Source organism: Neofelis nebulosa, chromosome 16 (genome assembly GCF_028018385.1).
Source record: "Neofelis nebulosa isolate mNeoNeb1 chromosome 16, mNeoNeb1.pri, whole genome shotgun sequence".
NCBI classification, from domain to species: Eukaryota; Metazoa; Chordata; class Mammalia; order Carnivora; family Felidae; genus Neofelis; species Neofelis nebulosa.
This window is the reverse complement of record NC_080797.1, coordinates 26,654,998-26,678,352: the sequence shown is the minus strand read 5'-3', so window position 1 is coordinate 26,678,352 and position 23,355 is coordinate 26,654,998. Positions and strand designations below refer to the sequence as shown.

The 23,355-nt window shown below is 55.8% G+C and overlaps 1 protein-coding gene across 2 annotated transcripts in view; it reads right to left on the bottom strand.

The window, feature by feature from the left end:
* CACNG4 (calcium voltage-gated channel auxiliary subunit gamma 4) overlaps window positions 1–23,355 on the bottom strand; it is a 59,744-nt gene that overhangs the window by 13,120 nt on the left and 23,269 nt on the right. Inside the window, exon 1 of one of the 2 annotated variants that reach the window (XM_058702573.1) lies at window positions 7,800–9,494. The exons of the other annotated variant lie outside the window; for it this stretch is intronic. Within the exon in view, the coding sequence (XP_058558556.1) occupies window positions 7,800–7,962 (163 nt within the window). The 5' untranslated portion in view covers window positions 7,963–9,494. Of the gene's footprint in view, window positions 1–7,799; window positions 9,495–23,355 lie in introns of those variants that run through there. 2 annotated transcript variants of the gene reach the window in all.

Here is a 23,355-nt window from a genome sequence, read left to right as displayed (position 1 = left end):
CGAAAAGGTTAATCAAATCATCTCTTTCCAGACTCGTTTTCCAGAGGCCAACCAGTCTGCTGTGTATCTTCCCACACCTTCCTGTGCTCACACCTACTCGCGTACATGTATGTGAGGCTCTCCCCGCTTTTCTAAGTTTATTTTTTTATTTTGAGAGAGAGAGAGAGCGAGCTTGTGAGTGTGCAAGTGAGAGGGGGAGGGGCAGAGAGAGAGGGAGAATCTCAAGCAGGCTTCTCCCTCTCAGCACAGAGCCGGGGGCCTCCTACTCACCAACTGTGAAATCACGACCTGAGCCGAAACCAAGAGTCAGATGCTTAACTGGGTGAGCCACCCAGGGGTCTCCCCCATTTTTTTATTAAAAAAATTTTTTTTCAATGTTTATTTATTTTTGAGGGAGAGAGAGACAGAGCATGAATGGGCGGGGGGGGGGGGGGGAGACACAGAGAAAGAGGGAGACACAGAATCCAAAGCAGGCTCCAGGCTCTGAGCTGCCAGCACAGAGCCCGATGTGGGGATCGAACTCACGAACCGTGAGATCATGACCTGAGCCGAAATCAAGAGTCAGATGCTTAACCGACTGAGCTACCAGGTGCCCCACGGTTTGTTTCTTTTTATTGAACAGCAATATTGCACAGCATGGATGTACCACAGTTTGTGACATCTGATTGTTACTAGTGATTATACCTATGATGTTCAGCTATTTCTAATAATGTTGCTATGAACATTCACGTACACGTTTTGGGGTGAACCTAACATTTTCATTTCTCTGGGGTAAATGCCCAGGGGTACAATTGCTGAGGTTAGTTTTATAAGGGACTGATAAATGGATTTTAAGGATGGCTCTATCCCTATTTTTTGAACAGAATTATTCACCACCCTTCACTCCATAACCTGCTTTTTTCATTTAACAACACATACAAAAATCTTTCCAGGTCAGAGCCTATAGATTTGACTTAGAGAAAACCAACTTTTGTGTATTAAAATTTTTTTTAATGTTTATTTATGAGAAACAGAGCACAAGTGGGGGAGAGACAGAGATAGAGAGGGACACCCAGAATCTGAAGCAGGTTCCGGGCTCCGAGCTGTCAGCACAGAGCCCGATGCGGGGCTCGAACCCACCAACCACAAGATCATAACCTGAGCTGAAGTTGGATGCTAGGCTGAGCTGCCCAGGTGCCTGAACTTCTATTTTTCATAAAAGAAATAAATTGATACTCATCCAACAGTTGCTGAAAACCCTAGAGAGAAATACTAAAGAGCCTAGGGAAATAAAGCTTGCTCCAACACTGCTAATGTGGAAGAGAAATATGCTTTGGCAGAAATGAGGCAAGAAATATATTTATATATTCCATCGGAAAGCAAAACTCAGGTTTTGAACTGTTAGCTTGCATACAGATGCCCTGGCTCCAAATGTCCCTTCAATTTTGCTGAAATCAAACTCTACATTTAGGAGGGCTATTTTGCATTGGATAGAAATTGTAAGCCGTAGTCCAACATATTGCCTGTTATTTAAGACATATTCTTTTTAGTGGCTGCATAGCCATCCATAGTTACGGAGTATCAGTTCAGCTATACCGTGCAATCCCTTTCTCGGGGCCGTGTGCACACGCTGTCGATCACACGTACATACAACTGTGCTCGGAGATCATTGAATACCTGCATGCAAGTCTCACTCTTCCACTAATAAACTCCTTCCCCTTCCTTTCTTCTTTCTTCCCTTCCTTCCACACCCAGCTCTTATGCACACGCTGAAGGAATGGGCATCACTGTGGTTGAATTATATCCCACCCCACCCCGAAGGACGTGTCGAAATACTAATCATTGGTACCTGTGAATGTGCCTTTCGTTAGAAACAGGGTCTTGAAGATGTAATCAAGTTAAGATGAATCCGGGGGGAGGGGGGCCCTGAACCCAGCGACTGTCGACCTTATTTAAAAAAAAAAATTTGTAATGTTTATTTATTCGAGGGGGGGAGGGGCAGAGAGAGAGGGAGACACAGAATCCGAGGCAGGCTCCAGGCTCCGAGCTGTCAGCACAGAACCCGACGTGGGGCTCGAACTCACGGACCGCGAGATCATGACCTGAGCCGAAGTAGGATGCTTAACCGACTGAGCCACCCAGGCCCCCCGCCAGGGCATTCCATTTTTCAACGGCTTTAGTGTTGAAGTTCCTGAAAGATCACCTGCCTCCATAAAACTCCATCCAGTGGCACGGTCTATAATCCCTGGGAATAAGACCATCCCTCTATCACGGGTGGGCCCCTCAAATCACTGAAGGGAAGAATTGTGTCCTACCGGATGGAAGCGAAACTACTTGCCAGCTGCCCGGGATGCGCAGGTGAGGCCCAAAGCTGAGGACAAGGGATGCCTTACCAGCTGCCAACAGCTGGCACTAGATGCTTCTCCAGCCACACCTTATTAACAGGCAGGAAGCTTGACCCCACCCCCGGTCTAAAGAAGGGGGGCTGTGGAGAAGAAGGCACCGCCTGTCTTTGGTACGCGGACAGTGAAAGAGATTGCTCCTTTCCCCAGAGTCAAGAATTTGGGTTATTTTCCCTGAATGAACGTCTTCTCCACATCCAACATCTTCAGTTCCTTCAATCGTGTCTTCACTGATGTCTCCAGGAGGCTTCTCCAGCCTGGCCCCCTGCTCTGCTCTGGGTCAGCTTCCAACTCTGGGTGCCCAGAAGCACAGCTCCCATCACCAAGCCCAATGTTTCAGAGCACAGTGGAGCCGTCCCCTCCTCTCTTCTGGACTCTATGCTTCTGTTGATGGGACCTGGTGTCGACTCAGGCTCCCAGGAGTTTTTCCTCAAGAACTGACTCACGTTCCCCCAACCTGTTTTTTCTTGAGTGGAGTGTCTATTCCTAAGGACTTCACATTTATCCCTGTCAAGTTTAATTTTGTTTGTGTTGGCCCAAGGCATCTGATAGGAAGAAAATTAATGGCTGATGTGAGAGGGAAGAGAGAAAGTCATTTCCAGTCCACTTCACGTGCGTTCTCTCCCTGTGAGCAGGCTGTTTGCCATGTTAGCTATTAAGTGATATTTACGGTGGTTAATTATGACGTCCTGAATGGGCCACATCGCAGGAATCCCGAGCCACTCCTGGGGTCGCCGGCCTGTTCTCCCAGAGACACGGTGGCCCTCTCCCTCCTGAGGGTCAGGAAAACCACTGGGGTGAAGAGGCTTTGTTAGTCACGTGGCCCCAGTTATTTCTTCATCTGTAACACTCAGGAATTGGGCTGGAGGGAGGCTCTCCTGCTCTGAGATCCTAGGACTCCTTTGTGTAGAAAAGATATGGGGGTGTGTGCATATGTTAACACAGCCCTTTGTCTACGGGCATCATAAACCACTTTTGTGAGAGGTATTTCTAAAGGCATAGGAAACATCTGGAAAGAAATATGCTTAAAACGTCCAGGGTTTTGTTTCTGGGTAATAGGGTTATGTGTGAATTAAAGCTAGCTTCTTTACGTCCCCCCCACCCCCGCTGCCCCCCCGAGTTTCCTACGATGTCTGAGGACGAACCATCAGGGCTTACTGAAGGGAGGAAAAAGAAAGGGAACCTTTGATTCTTAGCAAAAATGTAACAGCCCTCCTGAACTGGCCACAGATCCGCTCAGACGTGGCAGCGGGTTGAGCGGGGTGGGAGCCGTGGGGGCGGGCACGGCGCGAGAGGCATTGTCGCCTCTCATCGGTGAGTATCCCCACTGCCCTCCTTCCAGGGCGTGCCCCCCTCTGCAGCGAGGGTGACCGGCCCCCATGACTTGGGGACTCTCAGCGCTGAAACTGCAGAAAGTCCCAGGCAACGCAGGAGGAGTAGGTCACCACATGAGTCATTTCAGGAATGCTAGCATCTGACATAAGCCTCCGTCTCGGGCCACTCCAGAGGCCTCTTGTAATTAGGGGAATCCCGGACAAAAGAATGGTAGAGGGCGCCACTGATAACGGTGATCATTCGCGTGCTCCTTGATCGCTTGCAAAGCACTTTCCAGAAGTCTGACTTCATCCGATCGTCGCCAACGCTCGAAGCAGCCACGGACACCTGTTGAGAGCACAGACACCCTTTGCCCCACCTCCCACTTGTCCGCCCGTCTCTGACTCCGGCCACTCATGGAGGCAGGGACCAGCTCTGGGCAGGCGTCTCCTGCTGGCACCTTGATTCAGCCGCACCGGTTATTCCTTGCTTTTCGCCCTGGGCCCTGGGTCGGCTGCCTGTGGGGGGAGCTGCCCTGCACGCCCCCACGGAGAGCTGGAAGATCGAGGGGTGAGCCCCCCGCCCAGGGTAACCTGGGAGCTGGCGGACGGATGTGCCCGTCTCCCGACCTTGGGGTCCGTCCCACCTGCTTTCTGGGGCGGCTCCCCGCAGGACCCGGCCGAGTGACGGTCAGCTCAGGGACGCCCCGGGCACCGGCTTTCCCTCTGTGTCCGTCCCGCCCTCCCCAGCCGTCCCCCGTGCCCTCTCCCTAGGACCGTCGCCCAAGGCGCACCGCCAGCACGCAAGCCCTGGGCTCAGGCAAGGAGGAAGACGCTCCAGTGCTGAGCGCGTTCTGTGCATCAGCCCATTTCGTCTTTGCCACGTCGCTGCTTTGAAGACGGGAGGAAGAGGCTGAGCGATGTTGGAAGGCCAGCCTCACTGCGGATGCCCAGTTCCGAGCCACCAAGCATTCGGCCTCAGCTGGTGAGTCTTCTTTGCTCCCTTTTGGAGACGAGGCCTGGTGTGCGCAGAGCGGCGGCCCCTGGAATCCACCTCCTTGGCGTTGCGTCCCTGCCGCTCCCTTTCCAAGACCCCTCAGCAAGCGCGGGAGGCGCTTCTGATGCAGTGTGGGCCGCTGGTCTGCCGCCCCGGGACAGATGAGGACGGGCAGCCACACGGCAACCAAGAAGGCGGGGTGGGCTTCAGGGAAGCGGTCTCCTGACGCCCAAGCCACAGGCGATGGGATCTCCAGGCCGTGGAAACGGCCGCTCTGGCTCGGCCGGGACGGCGGGGAGGTGGGAAGGCGGCCTGACACGGCCAGGCCCCTTTGGGCCCAAAGACAGGAGGGCTGTGAACATCCAGCACAAGGGGCACGCGGGTGGGGGTGCCGAGTGGGGCTTTTTCTGCACCACTCGTCCCCCAACGGTATTTTCACCGAGGACGCTGTTGTGCCGGACGTGTTCACTGAGGCAACGTCCTCGCCCTCACGGAGCAAGGTCCCGGGGCACCGACGACACAAGAAGATAAGAGAAATGACCACTAGTATCGTTTTGGGCGGTGGCAATGGGCTGGAAGGCAGGGGAGGGCATCAGAGGCGCTTGGATTGTAGGCTTCTGTCCTGAAGTTATGGCTGGGCTCAAAGCTGGGGTCGGGGGGTCGAGTGCGGGGTCCTAGATGTCCCTGCAGGGCTGTTCAGACACAGGATGGCACGGCACCCTCATCCCCGCCGCCCCCGCCTTCCTGGGTCAAGCTGCCCCCAGCCCGGACCCCAATTCCCGTGGGAAGGGGCGGGAGCAGCTTGTAGGACGGAAACGCTGTATGTTTCCAGGAGGATACAGGCCATTCCGGAAAGGACCCAGGACCTCGGGAAGGGAGTGGAGAGCGGAGGGGAGGCAAGGCTTTGGCCAGGCTGATGGGCGGGGAGGTGGGGAAGAGTATTATCCTCACGGATAAAAAAGCAGTATTATCCTTTTTTTTTAAGAATAGCAGCAAGGATTTACTTAGCGCCGATCAGGTGCCAGGCACTAACTCAAGTACCTGTCGTTTATTAACTCAGTCCATCGTCAGAGTGACCCCGCGAGGTAGAGAGGATAAGACCATTTGCTACTAAGTGTCCTAGCTGGGATTCGAACCAGGGCCGCCCGGCGTCAGGGTCCATGTCCTTGCCTCCCTCACTCTGGAGGCAGGAAGCGGTATGTCCTCAGAGCTACAACTAGTTCCAGTCGGTTGGGTCCCCATCCCCCTCTGGTGGCGAGACAGCTTGTTTTCCTAGACTTTGGGGCGAAAGGCACCGGCTGATACTTGAGGCCGGAGGGTGGGGTGCTCGGGCTGGAGGCAGGGTAACCCAGGGCCCTAGACCGGTCAGGACGGTGGTAGCGGGGGGCAGAGCTTGGCTAAGGCTGGGATTTTGGGGTTTTTTTTTTTTTATTTGAGAGAGAGAGGGAGAGAGAAAGAGCCTTAAGCAGGCTCCACGCTCAGCACTGAGCCTCACTTGGGGCTCGTCGATCCCACAACCCCGGGATCATGACCTGAGCCAAAATCCAGAGTCGGTCGCTCAACCGACTGAGCCACCCAGACGCCCCAAGGCTAGGATTTTTGAGGTGCGCTGATATGTACACGGGAGACGCTTTGGTGAACAGCACAAGCCAAAGGCACAGAGAGGGGCAAAGGTGTGCAGGGAGGCCAGCCTTAGGTTCTGGAACCTCGGACGGTGTGGTCTGGGTGGAAAGCAGCAGTGGGGGAGGCGGAGGCAGAAGAGGCCGGAACTGGGTGTGGGGGTCCCACTGGAAAAACTGAGGAGATGGGGCTTTACTGCACGGTCCCCAAGGGGGTGACCCCTGGTGGGCAACAGCCACTCTGGAAGGGAGGCGCATGGGGTGAGGGTGGCGAGGGGTGGAGAAAGGAGGCTGCATAGGGCAATGCAAGCAGTGCACTTCATTTGGGGAGGCCCTGTTTCCCGTCCTTTGATGTGTGTGCAGATGAGGGAGGGACCAGAGGTCCGGCCGGAAGTGACTTGGGCACCATCATGCCAGCTTGGAAGGGCAGTGTGTTCCCATTCCCGGGGCTGCTGTAACAAAGTACCTCAAGCTGGGGGGCCCGACCAACAGAAATTCACCGTCTCTCAGTGCTGGAAGCCAGAAGGCCAAGGTAGGAGAGGGCTCTGAGGGAAATCCATTCTGGGTCCCCCCCTAGCGTCAGCGGTTGGCAGCCATCTTGGCAGTTATCAGCCTGTAGAGGCATCACCTTGATTTCTGCCTTCAGCTTCACACAGTCTTTTCCGTGTGCAAGTCTGTCTCCAAATTTACCCTTTTCTTAAAAAAAAAAAAAAAGGTTTTTAATGTTTGTTTAATTTTGAGGTGGGGGGGAGGGGCACAGAGAGAGAGGGAGACACGGAATCCGAAGCAGGCTCCAGGCTCTGAGCTGTCAGCGCGGAGCCTGACGCGGGGCTTGAACCCACGATTCATGAGATCGTGATCTGAGCTGAAGTTGGACGCTTCACCGACAGAACCGCCCAGGCGCCCCAAATTTCATAAAGATGGCAGCCATACGGTTTAGGGCCTATGCTCATGACCCCATTATAACTTGATTATCTCTGTAAAGACCCTACCTCCAAATAAGGTCTGACGTACTGGGGGTAGGACTTCCACATCGGAATCTGAATTCTCCCCCGCAAGCTCCTCACTTTCCCCACCTCCGGCTCCCTTGATCCGTTCCCCACCCCCCCCCCCCAGACTTCTCTCCTGATTTCTTCCACCTCCACGACTGCGTCTCCAGAGAACCCTCCCGATGGCTGTGATTTCCCACTTGGCACGCTCTGGTGTCCTCCCACGCGCTGGCCTCTCTCCAGCTGCAGCGAGGCGGGCTGTTGGGAAACCACTTTATGGGCTCCCGGAGAACAACTGCAGGCTTGAAGAGGCAGCGTGGGCTGGACTGGACTTTCCTGGGGGTGCCCCCGCCCCCCAGCTTGTGAGTGGCTCTCTGTGAGACCCCCTTAAGCCACCATGACCTTCCGTTTCTTCATCCAGCTTGTGTTTAGTGAGCACCTGCTACGTGCTGGACGCTGGACCCTCGGAAGCAGGAGTGCCTGCTCACCAAAAAACTCACGTCCTCTTTTTAGTGGATGCAGGGCCGCCCCGTCTTCCTCGACGTCCTTTGCAGTCAGATGCGGCCGCGTGACCGAGCCGGTGAATGGAGTGTGAGCGGAGGTGATGCGTGTGCCCTTTCTGGACAAATCTCTGGAGAAGTGGGTGCAGCCCTCCATCTCCATACCCCCTCCCCCAGCAGTCACGCGTGGCTCCACGCGTCGGAAAGGGCTCGAGTCCCCGAACCCGATTGTGGAGGAAAGCTAAGAGGACTGTCCACTTTGAACTGTGACATGAGCGACAAATACACCTCAATCATGTTGAAGGCACTACCCGTTCGGGTGGGTTTCGGTCGCTGCAACAGCAGTACAAGAAGAGAACAAGGCGGATGTGACCTCTGCCATCCCGGAGCTTTCCAGTTACGTCGGCAGTTACGACTGAGGGGAGAGGTCTGAACGAGGAGTCCAGAGAGCGCTTCATCGAGGACCTGACCTGGGCTGCCGAGTGGATGTCGGGAAAGCTTTTCCTGATCCGGAAACTGGAGAAATACTTTTATGATCTTTCAGAGCCAGAGTGAGGCCCGATGAGACCCATGTGGGCCAAAGCACTTTGAGAAGGATACATCCTGGTGATGTTGAGGGCAAATATATAGTTTCTCGGGGTTGTCTTCAGACCGGACCCGAGCCTTCCGTGTCCTCTCCACGGCCAAGTGCTTGGGATGCAGAGCCTGGGCAGTCTCTTTGGGCATCATGACACCTGCCACCAGTGCCTGGGGCACATTTCACACATGTTCTTCCTTCTTTCCACAGCCTTAGCTCAGAGTCATCGCGGGTGCCTCCTTGCGCCTACAGGATCCGTTCGGGATCTTTCCTTTGACGGAGACCTGGTCCGTCCATTCGACCCTTTGCCCATCCTTTCTTTTAACTCAGTATTCGTGGATTGAGGCCAGGCCCCGTGGGAGCCCAAAGATGTGGCTCCTGCTGGCAAGAAACTTACAGCCCAGTCGGGGAGGTGAGTGTATACATCACCTGAAAGCAAGCGAGCCGGTGACATGTGCTATGAGGGAAGTTGGGGGGGGGGGGTGGGCAGTTCATGGAGTTTCAAAGGATTAAAGAGACGTGCTGGATGGGGTGTCTGGGACAGCTCCGGGGAGTGAGCTTCTGGAAGAAAGCGCACATGGTGAGGGGAAACTGAGGCTGAAAAGGGTAGGCGGGGCTCCAGTCATGGAGGTGTCTGCATCACCCCGTGAGGGGACTGGGTCTCACGCCGTGGGCGCCGGGGCGGCCCTGGGAGCTTTCCTGCAGCTGGAGGAGGCCTCCTCCTGACTAATTCAGGGAGCCCGGGTCCCCGGGGGCTCTGCGTGTCTGTGATCTTATTTCCCGCCTGGCTGGCTGGACGGTGACCTGTTAGGCTTGCGCCCCGGCCCAGGGGCCCCTTGGGGGGGGGTCTCCTGTGCCTCCCAGAGGGGCCCAGCTGCTGGGGGAGTGCAGGCTCCGCTCCCCCGGGGTTAACAGGCTCCCCTTCATGCTCCCCTCACATTGACGCCTTGTGAGGAGGGACGCATTTAAACTCTGGCCTCAACTCGCAGCTTCCTGCAGCTGCCAGGAGCGTGAGGCGGGGAGGCCGTTGGGGGACCCGGCCCTCCGCCTGCCTCGCCCCTCGCCCACCGTGGGCCACAAGGAGAGAGCCACGTCGAGGGGTGACGGGTTCCGACCGAGAAGAACGCCTTGCACAGCAACTTGGACCCGGACGGGCCTCCTCCCTCGGCTCTCATCTGCATAACCAGATGGCGGGGGCAGGGGCGGGGGCGTGGGGCTCTGTCTCCAAGACGCTTCTTCCTCCTCCATCTCACAGGCGAGGTGAGCTGCGAGGTCCAAAAGGGTGTCTCCCTGGAGTAGCAGGGTGTGGAAGCGGGGCCGGCGGTGCATTTGTGACAGAAGTCCCTCTGGTCGTTGGCAACGGAAGGAAGACGGCACCTGTTTCGACGGGGCGAGACTCCCGTTCGGTGCCTGCTGGGCTCCGCTTCACGCTCCTTCCCCCAGGCAGTGGGGTTCCCACAGAGAGCTCTACCTGTGTCCTCACACCCTGTCTCTGTAAACCAGGGACCTGGAGAGCAAAGTTACTCTGGTAAACCGAGGCAGCTCTTTAGACCTGGATTCTAAGGATCTTGGGCTTGCACAGCTGGGCAGTGACTCGGGGTGGGGGAGGATGGGGACAGGAAGGGCGGGCCACGTGCCTGGCGCTGAGCCCATCCCGAGGCTGTGATGTACCTCCGGGGAGTACCTGTGGAGGGTGTCTTTCTCTGGGATGGGTCCCTCACACAGAGTTCTCCCCGGTGGCCACGCTGGATGGCTCTGTCCCCGGCTGGAAATCCTGGGCACACAGTTGGCCCAAGAGCCGGGCCAGTGAGAAGCTCTTTTGAGAGCCTGGATTTGGGATCAAAAGCAGAGGAGACCCAGGGGCCAAGGGACCTTGGGGAGCTCACGAACAGGGTGTCCTCAGTGGCCTGCCGTTAAACCGCCTCAATCCCTTGGACCCTCTACATCCAATAAAGTCCTCTTTGGGGAGGCAGCCGGAAGAAGTTGGTTTCTGTGGCTGCAACCAAGAGAATCCCAACCCCCAGCCAACTGCGCCTTCATCGGGGGAAAGAGATTCCAACCCAGTTTTTGTGGGCTCCGGGGGCCGGTCGTTCTTCATTCTTCTGGGTAAGCGTGCAATGCTTTGGCAAGACACGAAAAGGAGCCCAGGCTCCTGGGAGACCAGAGAGCCCAGGGGACAGGAGGGACACTGCGTCGGCAGACAGGAATGCCGAAGGCCGGGCCCCGTGCTGCCAGGTGGAAGTCGTGTGTCCTGTGAACTCAGTCTCCTGAGGACTGTCTCCTCAGTCCCCTGGGAGAACCCTCATCGGCCCAGTTAATTAGACAGCATCCCTGTTTCCTCATCTATAAAGCAGGGATAATGGACCTCACACAGTTGCCATGAGGAATAAGGAAAGGAGACCGCGTGAGGCCACCATGCAGAAGGTTCCCCATAAATGGTGGTGTCTCCTCCCACCTACTGGTGGCCAATAAACCAAGCCCTTGAGCAAAGTCTCCTCCCCCATGAGCCTTTTTTGAGGACCCCAGAGATGGCTCTTGGGCCCCCAGGCTCCACCTGCCCCGGCACCCTGGCCCTCTGGCAGGAAATGGGAGCCTGGCCTCCCTCACGCACCATCCCAAATCTCTCCTGTCACTTGGTGAGTTCTTCAAGAACCCAAGTGCCAGCCTCACGCCTCCTCCAACCCTTCGCTCCAGGGCGGGCCGGGATTTTCCAGGCTTCCTGCCGAGATTCATAATTGAACAGGGCAGGGAGATTTCCCCAACCAATAGCTCGTTTTCTCTCCTAACACAGGGAAGTAGGGGTTCAGTTATTGTCTCTGTGATTTTTCTACTGGTATCTGCTTCGTAACTGCTGCCTGGATGAAATCTCAGTACCGAGGTTCAGTGTTTGTTTATTTTTTTCTTTCTTTCTTTCTTTTAATGAGGAGCAAATACGGAGCTCCAAGGGGGGCGAAACAGCTCTCTGCAGATTCCAGGCCTTTCCGTTGGTTTGCCTCTGCAGATTTCTGGAAAGTTATGCTCCAATAACCTGAGGGTTTTAATTGAAGGGCCTGGGAGAGGGAAGGAGAATCAGAGTGGGGAATCATAAACTTCTAGAAGGGATCGTTCGGACCATCTACTTCATCCCATACACTGGACACATTAAGAACCTGAAACCTGAGGAGGCAAAGGGCTGTTGCTATGGTGATGGGCTGGTTGGTGACGGGCAAGCCTAGAACTCTGCTCTCTTGACTCTGAGTTCGGTGCTCTTTTGCCCATCCCCCGCTGCCTGGTGTAATGCAAAGGTTCTCAACCGGGAGCGATTCTGCCCCCCAGGGGACCATGTCTGGAGACAGCTTTGATTGTTGTAATTTGGGGGAGCTCAGTGCCACTGGAAACTGGCGGGTAGTTTCCAGGGGGCCAGGGAGGCGACTAGGCATGTTATGATGTGCAAGGCAGCCCCTGCATCACAGAATGATCATTCCCAGTCAATGATGCCAGGGCTCGTGATGAGGAGGTGGCCCGCACAGAGCTGGGTCCTCCCTTCTCAAGTCCATCGCAGGCATTGCTAATCAATCACAGTACTTTTCTCCCCTGACCACAGTCTACATTCTTCTCAACGTAGTGCCCCATGCGCTGCTAATATTTTCTAAAAATTTTTAGCATTTCTTTCTTTTTTAGAAGCAGAGACAGAGCACGAATGGGAGAGGGGCAGAGAGAGAGGGAGACACAGAATCCCAAGCAGGCTCCAGGCTCAGTACTGTCAGCATGGAGCCCGACGCAGGGCTTGAACCCACGGAGCGTGAGATCAGGACCTGAGCTGAAGTCGGACGCTTAACGGACCGAGCCACCCAGGCGCCCCTTCCATGCCCTACTGTTGATCATCTCGTGACCAGATACCACAGAGACAGTAGGTTATGAAATCCTTCGGCTGGGGGGTTTAGTCCTGGCTCTATCACACAGCTGCGTGATTCTGGGTGCAAATTCACTTTCCTGTGCCTCATTGTTACCATCTGTGAAATGGGATCATCAATGGGGAAATCTTCAGAGAGCTGTCGGGGGGGAGTAAACAAGTTAATGCAGTCTTCAAACTGTGCCAGGAACACTGTAAGTGCTTAAAACATGTGAGCTGTTATTATACTCAGCTCTGCTCTAGTGGTAAAGAGACAGCTGGCCCTACTAGAAGGGATCGGGCCAGGTTTATCTCCTATCAGGACTCACGTGGATTCTCCCTTGTCTGCGTATATGTATGCTATTGCAGTTTTCAAAATGAACAAAACCTTCCTGACTCGGTGACTCTGTTTTCTCCTAGCCCCGTTACCAAATTACAACAAAGTTGTCTCCAGACTGAAAAGGGCTGGCCTCAGTTGAGCACCCACCCCCCCCCTGCAAAACCCTGTGCTAAGGGTTTCCCATTTTTTCTCATTAAAGCCTTGAAATAACCTATGGAGTAGGAGCTCCTGTGAACCCATTTAACAGATGAGGAAGCCAAGGCTCTGAGAGGGCAAGTAACTACCAGAGGTAACAGAGCCCTAAGCAGCCAAGCCAGGGCTCTGTTCCTATCTGACCCTGGCACCAGAGTTCCCATCACTGTGCCACCCTGCTTCCCTCTCCTGCTTGAGAACAGGACAAGGGACAGAGGAAAGATGGGAGGCAGAGAGAGCCGGCGTCCTGGAGGGCACACAGCTGCCAGGCCACAAGAATTTTCTTTTCTTTTTTAAAATGTTTATTTATTTTTTTTTTTTAAATTTTTTTTTTTTAATTAAACGTTTTTATTTATTTTGGAGACAGAGAGAGACAGAGCATGAACGGGGGAGGGGCAGAGAGAGAGGGAGACACAGAATCGGAAGCAGGCTCCAGGCTCTGAGCTGTCAGCACAGAGCCTGACGTGGGGCTTGAACTCACGGACTGTGAGATCGTGACCTGAGCTGAAGTCAGACACTCAACCGACCAAGCCACCCAGGCGCCCCAAAATGTTTATTTATTTTTGAAAGAGAGAGAGCAAGAGCGGGGCAGGGGAGGGGGGCAGAGAAAGAGGGAGACACAGAATCCAAAGCAGGCTCCAGGCTCTGAGCTGTCAGCACAGAGGCTGACGTGGGGCTCAAACTCACGAATCATGAGACAATGACCTGAGCCAAAGTCGGATGCCTAACTGAGCCACCCAGGCGCCCCTCACCAGCATTTTCTGATGGTGCAAGTGAGCAGGTTTGTGGGGCAGGCTCCCAGGAGCACACAGAGTATCCTGGGTGCTGGGGGAACAGCTCATCCTGGGCAGCCAGAAGCCAGATTGAAACCCAGTTTTTAAGACCTGTCTCACTGCCTCCGGCGCCTGTGGCCCAGGGCATCAGGTTGAAATTCTCCCTCACTTGCTGGAACCCTGGTGCTTCCAGGTTACTTGGTGAGGATGCACCAAGTCGTGGGCTTAGACAGGCCTCAGAGTGCCTGGGCTAATCAGGCATAGCTGGTGGCCTGTCCCTTTGTCCCCAACCCCCAGAGCTGGATGTCCTGCCTGGCAGCTTTCCAGGAAGGGCTTCTCTAATTTTGGACCCCGTCCCTTCCATTCTCTTTGGAGCCAGAGAGAGCATGTCAATTCCATCCCCCCTGTGCGGGCCCCTCAGGTCCCGGAAGAGAAGCTGAGTATTCACGGCCATCCAGTTCTCCTCAGTTCGGGTCTATACCCACGTTCCGAGAGCCCGCCCTATGCCAGGCTGGGCGCCGGACTACGGCGGGGAATGAGCCAGAATCAGGGAAGCAGAGTCAGGGAAGCTGCCCATGGCACTGACCCTGCAGCTGAGCCCTGAAGGAGGATTCAGCAAGAAGAAAGGCAGGGCAGACACTGCAGACAGAGGGGCCTGCACGGCCGAGGCCCATGGGGAGGTCAGGGCATGTCTGGGGAGATACACGGAGGCTTACGTATGTGGCTGGAGGTGGAGGTGACGGGGAGGAGATGGCAGGTGGTTGGGCCTGGGGGCCGCAGGGGACAGTTGAAAAGTGTACAACCAGTTATCGGACGTAATAAGGTAGCTTTAGAGGGAGGTCTGCCTCTCTCCAGGATCGGAGGGCAGAGTGGAGGCAGGGAGGCCAGCTGGAATCCAGGCTCTGGGACAGGAGCCTCACTCGAGGTCACCCGCTGACTTGGGGCAGAGAAGAAGGATTCCCCAAGGCTAATCTGGGCCCCTATTCTTACCCGTCTTCAGACTAACCAGTGATCCCCTCTGGAAAACAGCCCTGGCTTGGGAGACTTGGCCCCCAGCCTTCACTGGTCCTCCCCGGTCAGTCCCAGAGGCCACGCCCACACCCATCCAGAGCAGGGGCCCTTTCATTCCCAGGCACAGCCCAGTCAGCCTCAGCTTCCTCCAGGAGGTCGGAAGCTAAGGCCTGGGGCTTTCGTTTGCATGGAAAAGAAAAAAAGCATATAATACAATATAAAAGTTAGCTTCCCTCCCTCCGAGGCACAGCAGGACCCACGAGGGGGGTGTTGGTGGGCTGGGACGGGGCTGCTGTGAGCTAGTCGCTCACTAGGTTGGAGGAACCACCCCCCCCCCCCATACCCCACCTCGAGGAAGAGAACAGAACAACCGTCATCGTGAGTCAAGCAGACCGTTTATGGGGAGGATCAAAGTCAATGGGAAGCCATACCCCAGCTTCTCACCATTAAGCAAGAGAAATGCTGGGAAAAGACACAAAGAGAGAGAAGAGGCCCCAGCTCACAACAGGATTCTGCTCGCCTGGAGCCCAGGGCGAGGCCGGGTGGAGGCAGGTGTCGAGGAACCACATTTGTCACCTGAATGGGAAGACACTCAGTGTGTTTGCACATCACCAATTCCATGCCACCTACAGGGGCTTCTAAATCTATCGCCCACCATCCCTTCCCAGGTCCACCGAAAGTCAGTTGGGGCGGAGGGGCCGGCCCTCTCCCTAATTCCTCTGAACAAAGCCGTCTCTGCGGAGGCCGCCCCGCCTGCCAGCCTGAACTTGGAGGGCCCTCTATCCTAATGGTGCGCAGGTGCCCTGGTTTCTTGCCAGTCTGCGGAGATGGGCGAGGGACACAGGACCAAAGTCTGCAGAGGGGAGCCCCTCTGGGGTGAGCAGCTGCTCCCATGCTAACTACTGCCATCGCTACAATAGTGACCACTCACCACGAGCAGCCAGTGCTTATGGAGGATCTCACTGGCCCAAGCGCTTTATGATTTAACTCGTTTAGTCCTCCTGTCATCCTCTCGCGTGGGTGCTGCTATTCTCATCCGCTCCATTTTCCAGATGAAACGAACCGAGGCCCTGAGAGGTTAAGGGACTTGCCTGGGGCCTGCCCGAATCGTAACAGCAGAGCTGGGATTAGAACCCAGGCAATCATCCTTCGGAGCCCGCGTGCCTCCATGCCCGGCTGTACCACCATTACAGACCATAAGTACGTTCCGGCACTTGCTGGCAATGGCAACGCAGGGGCGGAGGGAGTCCTACTCCATCTGATGGAATGTTCCATGAGCTACCTGGGCCATCTCGGGAGCACCTCCTTCTCACCACCTTCTGTATGTAGCACGCGGGGCACCCAGAGGGACCGACCAACACGATGGCTGTGTCTCCTTGGGAATGTGTGCCGAAGAGCTCGGCCGGGAGGGAAGGCAGAGCCTGGGCGGAGAAGGATGTGTGGACTGCCCGCGGAAGCGATGGACTTGGAAACGGAGCTCGAGGCAAGCAGCGGGACTGGGGGGGCACTCCACGCTCCCTCCCAACTTTCCTCTGACTGTCCTTCTCGCTCTCTTCCATGGGCTCCTCCTGCTCCCCCCCCCGCACGGGGTGCCCACCTTCTGTCTGCCCCCATGTCCTGTCTGTCCTACACCCCCGGTGACGTCCCACTCTCTGTAGACTGTGACTCCCCAGGCCACACCTTCCCCTATTCCAGACTTGGCGGCCAACCGCCCAGTGGACACCCCCACCCGGATGGCATGGCTCACACTTCAACTCTCATCCCGCCCTTGGTAGCCCTCTGCCTCCTCCCCTTGTCTTGTTGTCCCTGCCCTCTGGGGGGGGGGGGTCCTCGCTGGAGGGCGCCTGGGCTCCTCCCTCTTCTTCCCCTGCCTGCATTTCAGCCAGCAGCCAGTCTCGCCACTTGGCTGCCTCGCGATGCTTCAGACCCATCCCTCGCCTCCATCCACATGACCCGCCCTGGTTCGGGTTTGCGTGTCCTTTCTCTTAACTGGTATCCTTGTCGCTGCCTCCCTCAAAGTCACCTGCCAGGGTGACCTGGTGACAAGGGACTGAGAATCTCAAGCTCAAGTCTGCTTGATCCATGGTGGCTGAGTGGCACTGAACTTCCTCTTCCAAAGGGGGTTTCTGTGGGACTGGGGACAGGGCAGGAGGAGTCACTGCTCTCTCCTGGCCCGCTGGTTCCATGCCCACGCAGGAAAGGTGAAGAGAACACCTGCTTCACCCTCCCATCTGTCTTGCCCCACCAGCAGGTGAAAATTCCCAGAAAAGGCACAGAGGGCCCAATGACGAAGCTGCAAGGCACCGACAGGTCTAGCAACGGTTGCTCCTTCTCATCAACTCTCCCAAGTCAACAAATCTTGGAAGCACGAGCCGATTGTAATATGACAGATACAACCCATCTAGAGGCGAATCCTTGGGCGACGGTCTGGGAACCACAGCTGGGGACCCAGCGTGACCGGCTGTCAGACAAGTTCCATTTTACCCAACTCTTATAACCCAAGTAAAGATTGCTGCCTCATGAAACAGGCTGAAGTGACAGCAACGAAAGGAGAAACCCAGAGGCCCGCCTGGACCCCCTTTGCAACGCCACACACACGGCCATAACTTCCCGGTCGTGACGTTTCAGAAGAAGTGCGGCCCATCCCAGAGAAGATGCCGGCAAGCGGAGGTGTGGGCTCACGAGCCCTCGCAGGGTCGACGCCTGCACGAGTCTGAGCCTGTCGTCCGCCCCTTCCGACGCTTGTCCCCCCCCCCCCCCCGCCCCTCCCCCTTTCTTAGCCAGAGCTAAAAAGTCTGCGCTTCCTCGGGCACCCTGGGAAGCCACTGCCATGTGATGGCAAAGCTTTCATTATTCAGTAAGCCATTTTTCCTCCCTGTTGAGATCCAGTTCCCCGGCAGAACCTCTCCCTGTCTGCGGACAGCAGCTCAGGACCGCATTTCCGGGGCTTCAAACCACAGCTGGAAAAGGAGGCTTGTCGAGGCGCCGGGACCTGGGTCAGCGGCGCAAGCCGTGGCCGGGAGCCAGCACCGTGTCCGTGGAGGCCTGAATATTTTACCTCTAATGGCTCTGAGTTATAGGCTTTATACCTTTAGATACCGGAACAAACCTGAACTGAAGTTGGCCCAGGGGAAATTTGTTAAAGAGAAGTAAAGAATGTCGCACGGAGTCTATCGCACTGTGCAAGGTGGCTCTCTCCATCTTCGTTCACGAGGCCACGGATTTGTGGGTAATCCAGGCGGCCAATTGTTCCAGCCCTCCTCACGTCAATGCCATGGCCCCCCATTCCTTACCCCCATCCCCACCCTGGACGTTTCACTCTTTCACTGGTGACCTGCCCACCAGTCACCCTCCAAGAAGAAGGGAAGGGGCAGCTGAGAGTGACTTTGTGCGGGTACCATGCCATGTTGCCCTTATATTTATTGCTTGTGCCCATTTTACAGAGGAGGAGACTGAGTCTCCAAGAAGCCGGGGAGAGGACCAGGATTTGAACTCACTTATCTGGTTCCAAAGGGCAAGCTTTTTACTTATACGACACCCCGCTTAGCGGTCAGCAGGACTGGGCCACTTGGGGGGCAATTTAGCAGTCAGCTGAGTCCGTTATGGGTTGTTCAGATCTGGTGAACCGCTCAACCCCTCTGTGCCTCGTTTCCCTGCTTCAAACCGCCAGGATAACCGCAGGACCTGCCTCCGAGGTGAGGATTAGGTGAAGCACGAGCCCTCGGCACGGTGCCTGGCGGGCCTTCTCTCCGTGTCTGCCCTCCGTGGAGAAGCACTGTACCAACTTCAGCCCCCGACTCAAGACACCAATGTCCCTGAATGACCGGATGTGTCAGCCTGTGCGTGTGTGGACAGGCATGTGGGTGGGACGGCGACGGGGAGAAGGTGGAGGGACAGGTGTGCACCTGTCACAGGGGCCCGGAGCAGCCCCAGCAGGGGTGAGAAGCTGCCTTCTGCCCCCACATGCATAGGCTTTACTTCCAGCTGCCTTTGTGCCAGCCTCTCAGAGCCCACATCTCCAACTGAGCCCTAATTCACAGGGCCACTGCCAAGGCTCATTAATAAATGAGAGCGAACCTCTCTGCAAATGTCGAGCCCTGGTGCGGTGCTGGACCACCCCCGCCTCGGGCCTCGGGTCCACACAACCCGGAGCCAGCCGGCCTCCTCCGGGTCAGCGAGGCCAGGCAGGTGGCCTGCAGGGCCCCTCGTGGGCGGGCACGGGCTCCCCGACAGCCAATCAAGCCCAGGTGGGCATGCTGGAGGTGGAGGGGGGCGTTCCCTCTGGGATTTCCTTCCAGGGGAGCCCAGAGGCAGCCAGGTTTTGTGGGGGGGCCTGTGTTTGCTTGGCACGGATCAGGATGACTGGCTGGAGGCTGAAAGGTCAGCCTGAGTAGTGCGTTTCCAGCTGTCTGGGGGGCCAGAGAATAAAGTAAGGAAAGGAAACGTTCTCACAGTCCTTACTGGGGGACACCCTCCCTGGCCTGGGGAGAGCGAGGTTACAGGATCAGCAGACGGGTGTTAGCCTGGATCCCCCGTTCTGCCCTTAGACACCAGCTCTGTTTCAATGCCAGAAGCTCTCTGTCTCTGTCCCCATACAGCTTGATTCAGGGAGACCGGCTGGAGGAAGCGGGCTACCCACAGAGGTCTGCGTTACATTCCGGGCCCCTGTACTTTCTTTCATAAAGGGCCTCTCAGTGCCCCCCAGACAGGGACCCCTTCTACCTGAGAAGTCCTGCTTGGGTGATGTTTACGTCTACAGTCCTATCAGGAACAGACGCAGCTTTTTTTGGGCCCTGAAGTTTGTGCAATGAGACAGGCCCCCCTAAAGAAAAAGGACACCCAAAATGAGGCAAAGGAAGCAGCCGTGCAAGGGAGGGACTGAAGCTTCTTAAGCATCACGATGAGTCTGCCTTGGGGCGCACTCAGGCCAGGGGTCCCAGGCCCCGGGGTTGATCTTGTTCAGAGAAAGAAATGGGAACTCCGTAGGCCCCCTCCCACTTTGTTACCTTTTCAAGAAGCCTCCTGCCAGACCGATGGCCTTTACATCTCCGGGAGCCTTGGGATGCCTCAGAGCGGCTCACATGGGTGGTTCCTATCTGACCCCTCCCCCTCCACCTGTGGAAGGCAGGCTGCTTCAAGCTGTGTTCTCTGAGAATGGTGGGCATGGTGGTGGGCAGGGCCGGGTCCCTTTTGTGTAGTTGGGGGGACTTTCTCATTTGACATAATCCCCTGTGCCTGGGAGATCCGGTGCTAGGTTGCATGAATGAATGAACAAACGAGTGGATGGATGAATGGATGGATGGGGTTAAGGTTTCATGTGGAAGACTACCTCCAAGGTAACTCTTGAAGGATGGATGGAGTTGGGTGGGCAGTGGCTCCCTCTGGGGAGGGTCCCTTGGCATCCCAGCCGGCGTGGCGGGAGGTGAGGCTGGACATGTTGAGCAGACAGTGGAATTTCAACCCGGAATTCTCCTTTGAAGGGGCAAAGAAAGCTCAGTCTGCAGATCTGTGCCTCCATACCTCTGATTTCCGTACGCTTCGACGTCAGGGCCAGTCCTGGTCCTCAGTTTCCTGATTGTTCACCAACACAAGAATCACCAGCATGTGCTTCGAGCCGACGGGTCATAGCCAGGGCTAACACTTGGGGGCTGCGGAAGGAGGCGCATTCCCTGTCTAAGTGAGAACACCCTGGCCGGTACGAGATTCTTGTGAGGGTCCTGACGGAACATGCTGAAAGTGCCAGATGGACCAACAAGCGACCCCACGAGGCGAACGACATCTGCCCCCAACCTGCACAGCCCCTGCTGCTTAGCTCAGCACCAGGAGAGGAGGGCACCCTTGCTATGGGATCTGGCCTCTGGGCAGAGGGAACCGTCCCTCCCGCCGTATGCCGAGGAAGATCTTTCCGAAGCATTTTTCGTTTTTTTGGTTTGGGGATCTTCACCTCCAAAGCTGCAGGGACTCTTACCATTCAGGAGAAGGCGAGGTGGGCAGCGGAAACGGTGGGGCCGGACACGAGGCTGGAGCTCAGCTACGCTTTCTGGTTCCGGGACCAGGTGCCTCCAGGCATACTGCCTGTGCCGTGTTGTCCACTGTGACTGAACCACGCTTTGCAAAGGGAAAGGGGGGAGCTGCACTTACTGGGCTCCTAGCAACTGCCATGCCTGACGGTTTAACTGATCTAATCCTCCGGGCAGCCCATCCGAGTCTGGTATTATTGTCCGTCCTTGATAAATGAGGAGACTCAGAATCAAAGGGTGTGGAAGGAAACTCTCCAAGCTCACACCCCAAGTCAGAGACACAGCCGGGACTCCCAAGTCAAGTTCAGGGGAACTCGGTGGGCAGAATCCTAACATGGTTCCTGAAATCCCCAACCACCACCCCCCCGCGGTGTGCTCCCCTCGAGTGTGGGAGGAACCTGTGAATTCGATGATGAGCTCACATTATATAAGACCCCACTCTGGCAGGCTGGAGGGGGAGAAGTCAGAGAGATGTTCCTGCTGGTGGGGAAGAAAGCACGGTGCCATGTTGTGAACCACCAGGGGGGCCATGTGGCAAGTAACTGTGGGCCGAGAGGCCCCTGGCGGGTGGCTAGCAAGAGACCAGGGCTTCGTTGTACGTGGAAACCAATTCTGCCAACAACCGGTCAGCTTGGAAGAGAACCCCAAGTTCCAGAAAGCCCAGCTGGCCTGCACTCCCGATCCACGGAAACCGTGAGATCATAAATCTGTGTTGTTCTAAGCCCCTAAGCTTGTAGGTGATTTGTTAAGAAAAGCCTAGAAAGCTAATACATTTCTCGTCTAAACAGGTCCATGTAGCTTTCAGCAGCTCCGTCTGGTCTTGAAAATAGCCATTGACCCAGAAAGAAATAAAAATATTCATGTTGCCTTGGAAAATTATTTCAGCTCTCTGAGAGTCAGTTTCCCCAGTTGTAAACGAGGACAGTTAGCGGTGCCGACGTCATAGGGTTGGTGGGGTGGGAGGGTTCAATGAGATGATGCGTATTCATGCTTAGCCTACAGAGTGAGCTCTCGACACACAGGTGCTAACAAAGTCACATTTCTTTTACTTCAGGTTACCCACTCTTGGAGCGTGACTCGAGAAACATTTCGGGAGGCTGGCTGACTCGGTGGTTAGTGGCAAGGCTGAATGGGTTTTCCGGTTTCATTTCCGAGGCCCTCTGTAACAGAGCACAACAAACAGGATGATTTAAAACCAAAGGGATTGACTCTCTCATAGTTCTGGAGGCCAGAGGTCCAAAATCAAAGTATCAATAGAGCTCTGCTTTCTTGGAAAGAGCAAGGGAAGAATCTGCTCCGTGCCCTTCTCTTCGCTTTCGGAGATTTGCCTGCAATCCTCCGTGCACCTTGACTTGTAGCTGTGTCATCCCAGTCTCTCCCTCCAGCTTCACAGGACCTTCTCCCTGCGTGCCTCATCTTCTTCCAAGGACCCAGCGATGTGACTCACATCACACCCCAATGCTAAAGACCCTGGGAGTAAAAGGCCCTTGACCCCCTCTCTTCTTATCCAACTCTCCAGCCTCTTCGATGCCTTGCATATGATGGAACCAGAAACGGGAAGCCTCTGCCAACGAATTTCTGCAACCTTCTGGCCTGAGGGAGGCGCTCCCCACAGTGATGTCCTGTATGTCTCGGGACTGTCGGGAGAGCGGCAGGGACCATGCGCAGTTCTCCTGCTGTCGGAGTGGCAAGATTCAAGAGCCAAACGAGTGACGGAGGTGGCAGGAGGCCAGGCTACGTGCGAGCTCGAGGGGCAGATGCCACAAAGTCCCTAACGACGGACATGGATTTCTAAGGAAGACAGTAAAAGCTGCTTCCTCACTTCAAAGAAAAACGGGCGCTGCAGATTCCGGGGCTTTCTCTCTTCCCAGCTCCTCTACCCTCTGTCGCGCTGAGGGCAGTGGAGGAGGAAGGTGCATCTGTCCAACGGCTCCGATGAGCAGACCGACCGAGTCACCCTGAGCCCTGATGCTTGTGCTACAACGTGGTTCTTCCACCACGACAACGGGAGGGGCTGGGCTGCATGCATCATGGGCTGCAACGTTGCTCTCTCCCTCGGTGCAGACTTGTGGCATGCACAGACCCGGGGCGCGTCCACGCAGCAGGCAGGTGCCATACGTGGACCAACGGTAAACACTGCTCACCACCTACACCGGCAGCTGAGAGGACCGCTGCATCCCAGGGAACTACACTTCCCAGGCTCCTTTGCCCATGGTTTTCTGGGTCGTTTTGGCCAATAGGAGGCTCTGATGGAACATGAGACTGTCCAAGGAAAGAAGTCAGGATATTTCTTTCTCTCTTCTTTGGACAGTGTTGGTGGCGGCTACTGGATCTCCTCTGGGGGTCCGGTTCCTTCTGGAAAGTCCTTCCCTTTGTGATCCCAGTTTCCCCCAGGAGCCAAGCACTTGCTGGACGGGCTGGCCTCTGGTAAAACCACCTCTGTGTGTTTTCATTTCATGCAGGGGTGGAAGGGGTTTCCCCTTGTTGCTCACATCTGGATGCCTCCTGATTCCCCCGCTTGGCTTCTCAGCTCTTTGATCACCTGGGAAATCGACTCGCTTTATTAAATTTCCTCCGTCTGAAAGACACAGAGTTGTTTTGGTTTCTCCTGGATGGACCCTGACTGGTAGAGTAACAACAACGACCATTTATTAGACACTTAGAATGTGCCAGCAACTCTTCCGTGCATTATCTCCTTGAATTCTCACAGGGGTAGAGGATAAGGATGATCTATTGCTTCCATGTTGCAGACAAAGAAAATGAGGCTCAGAG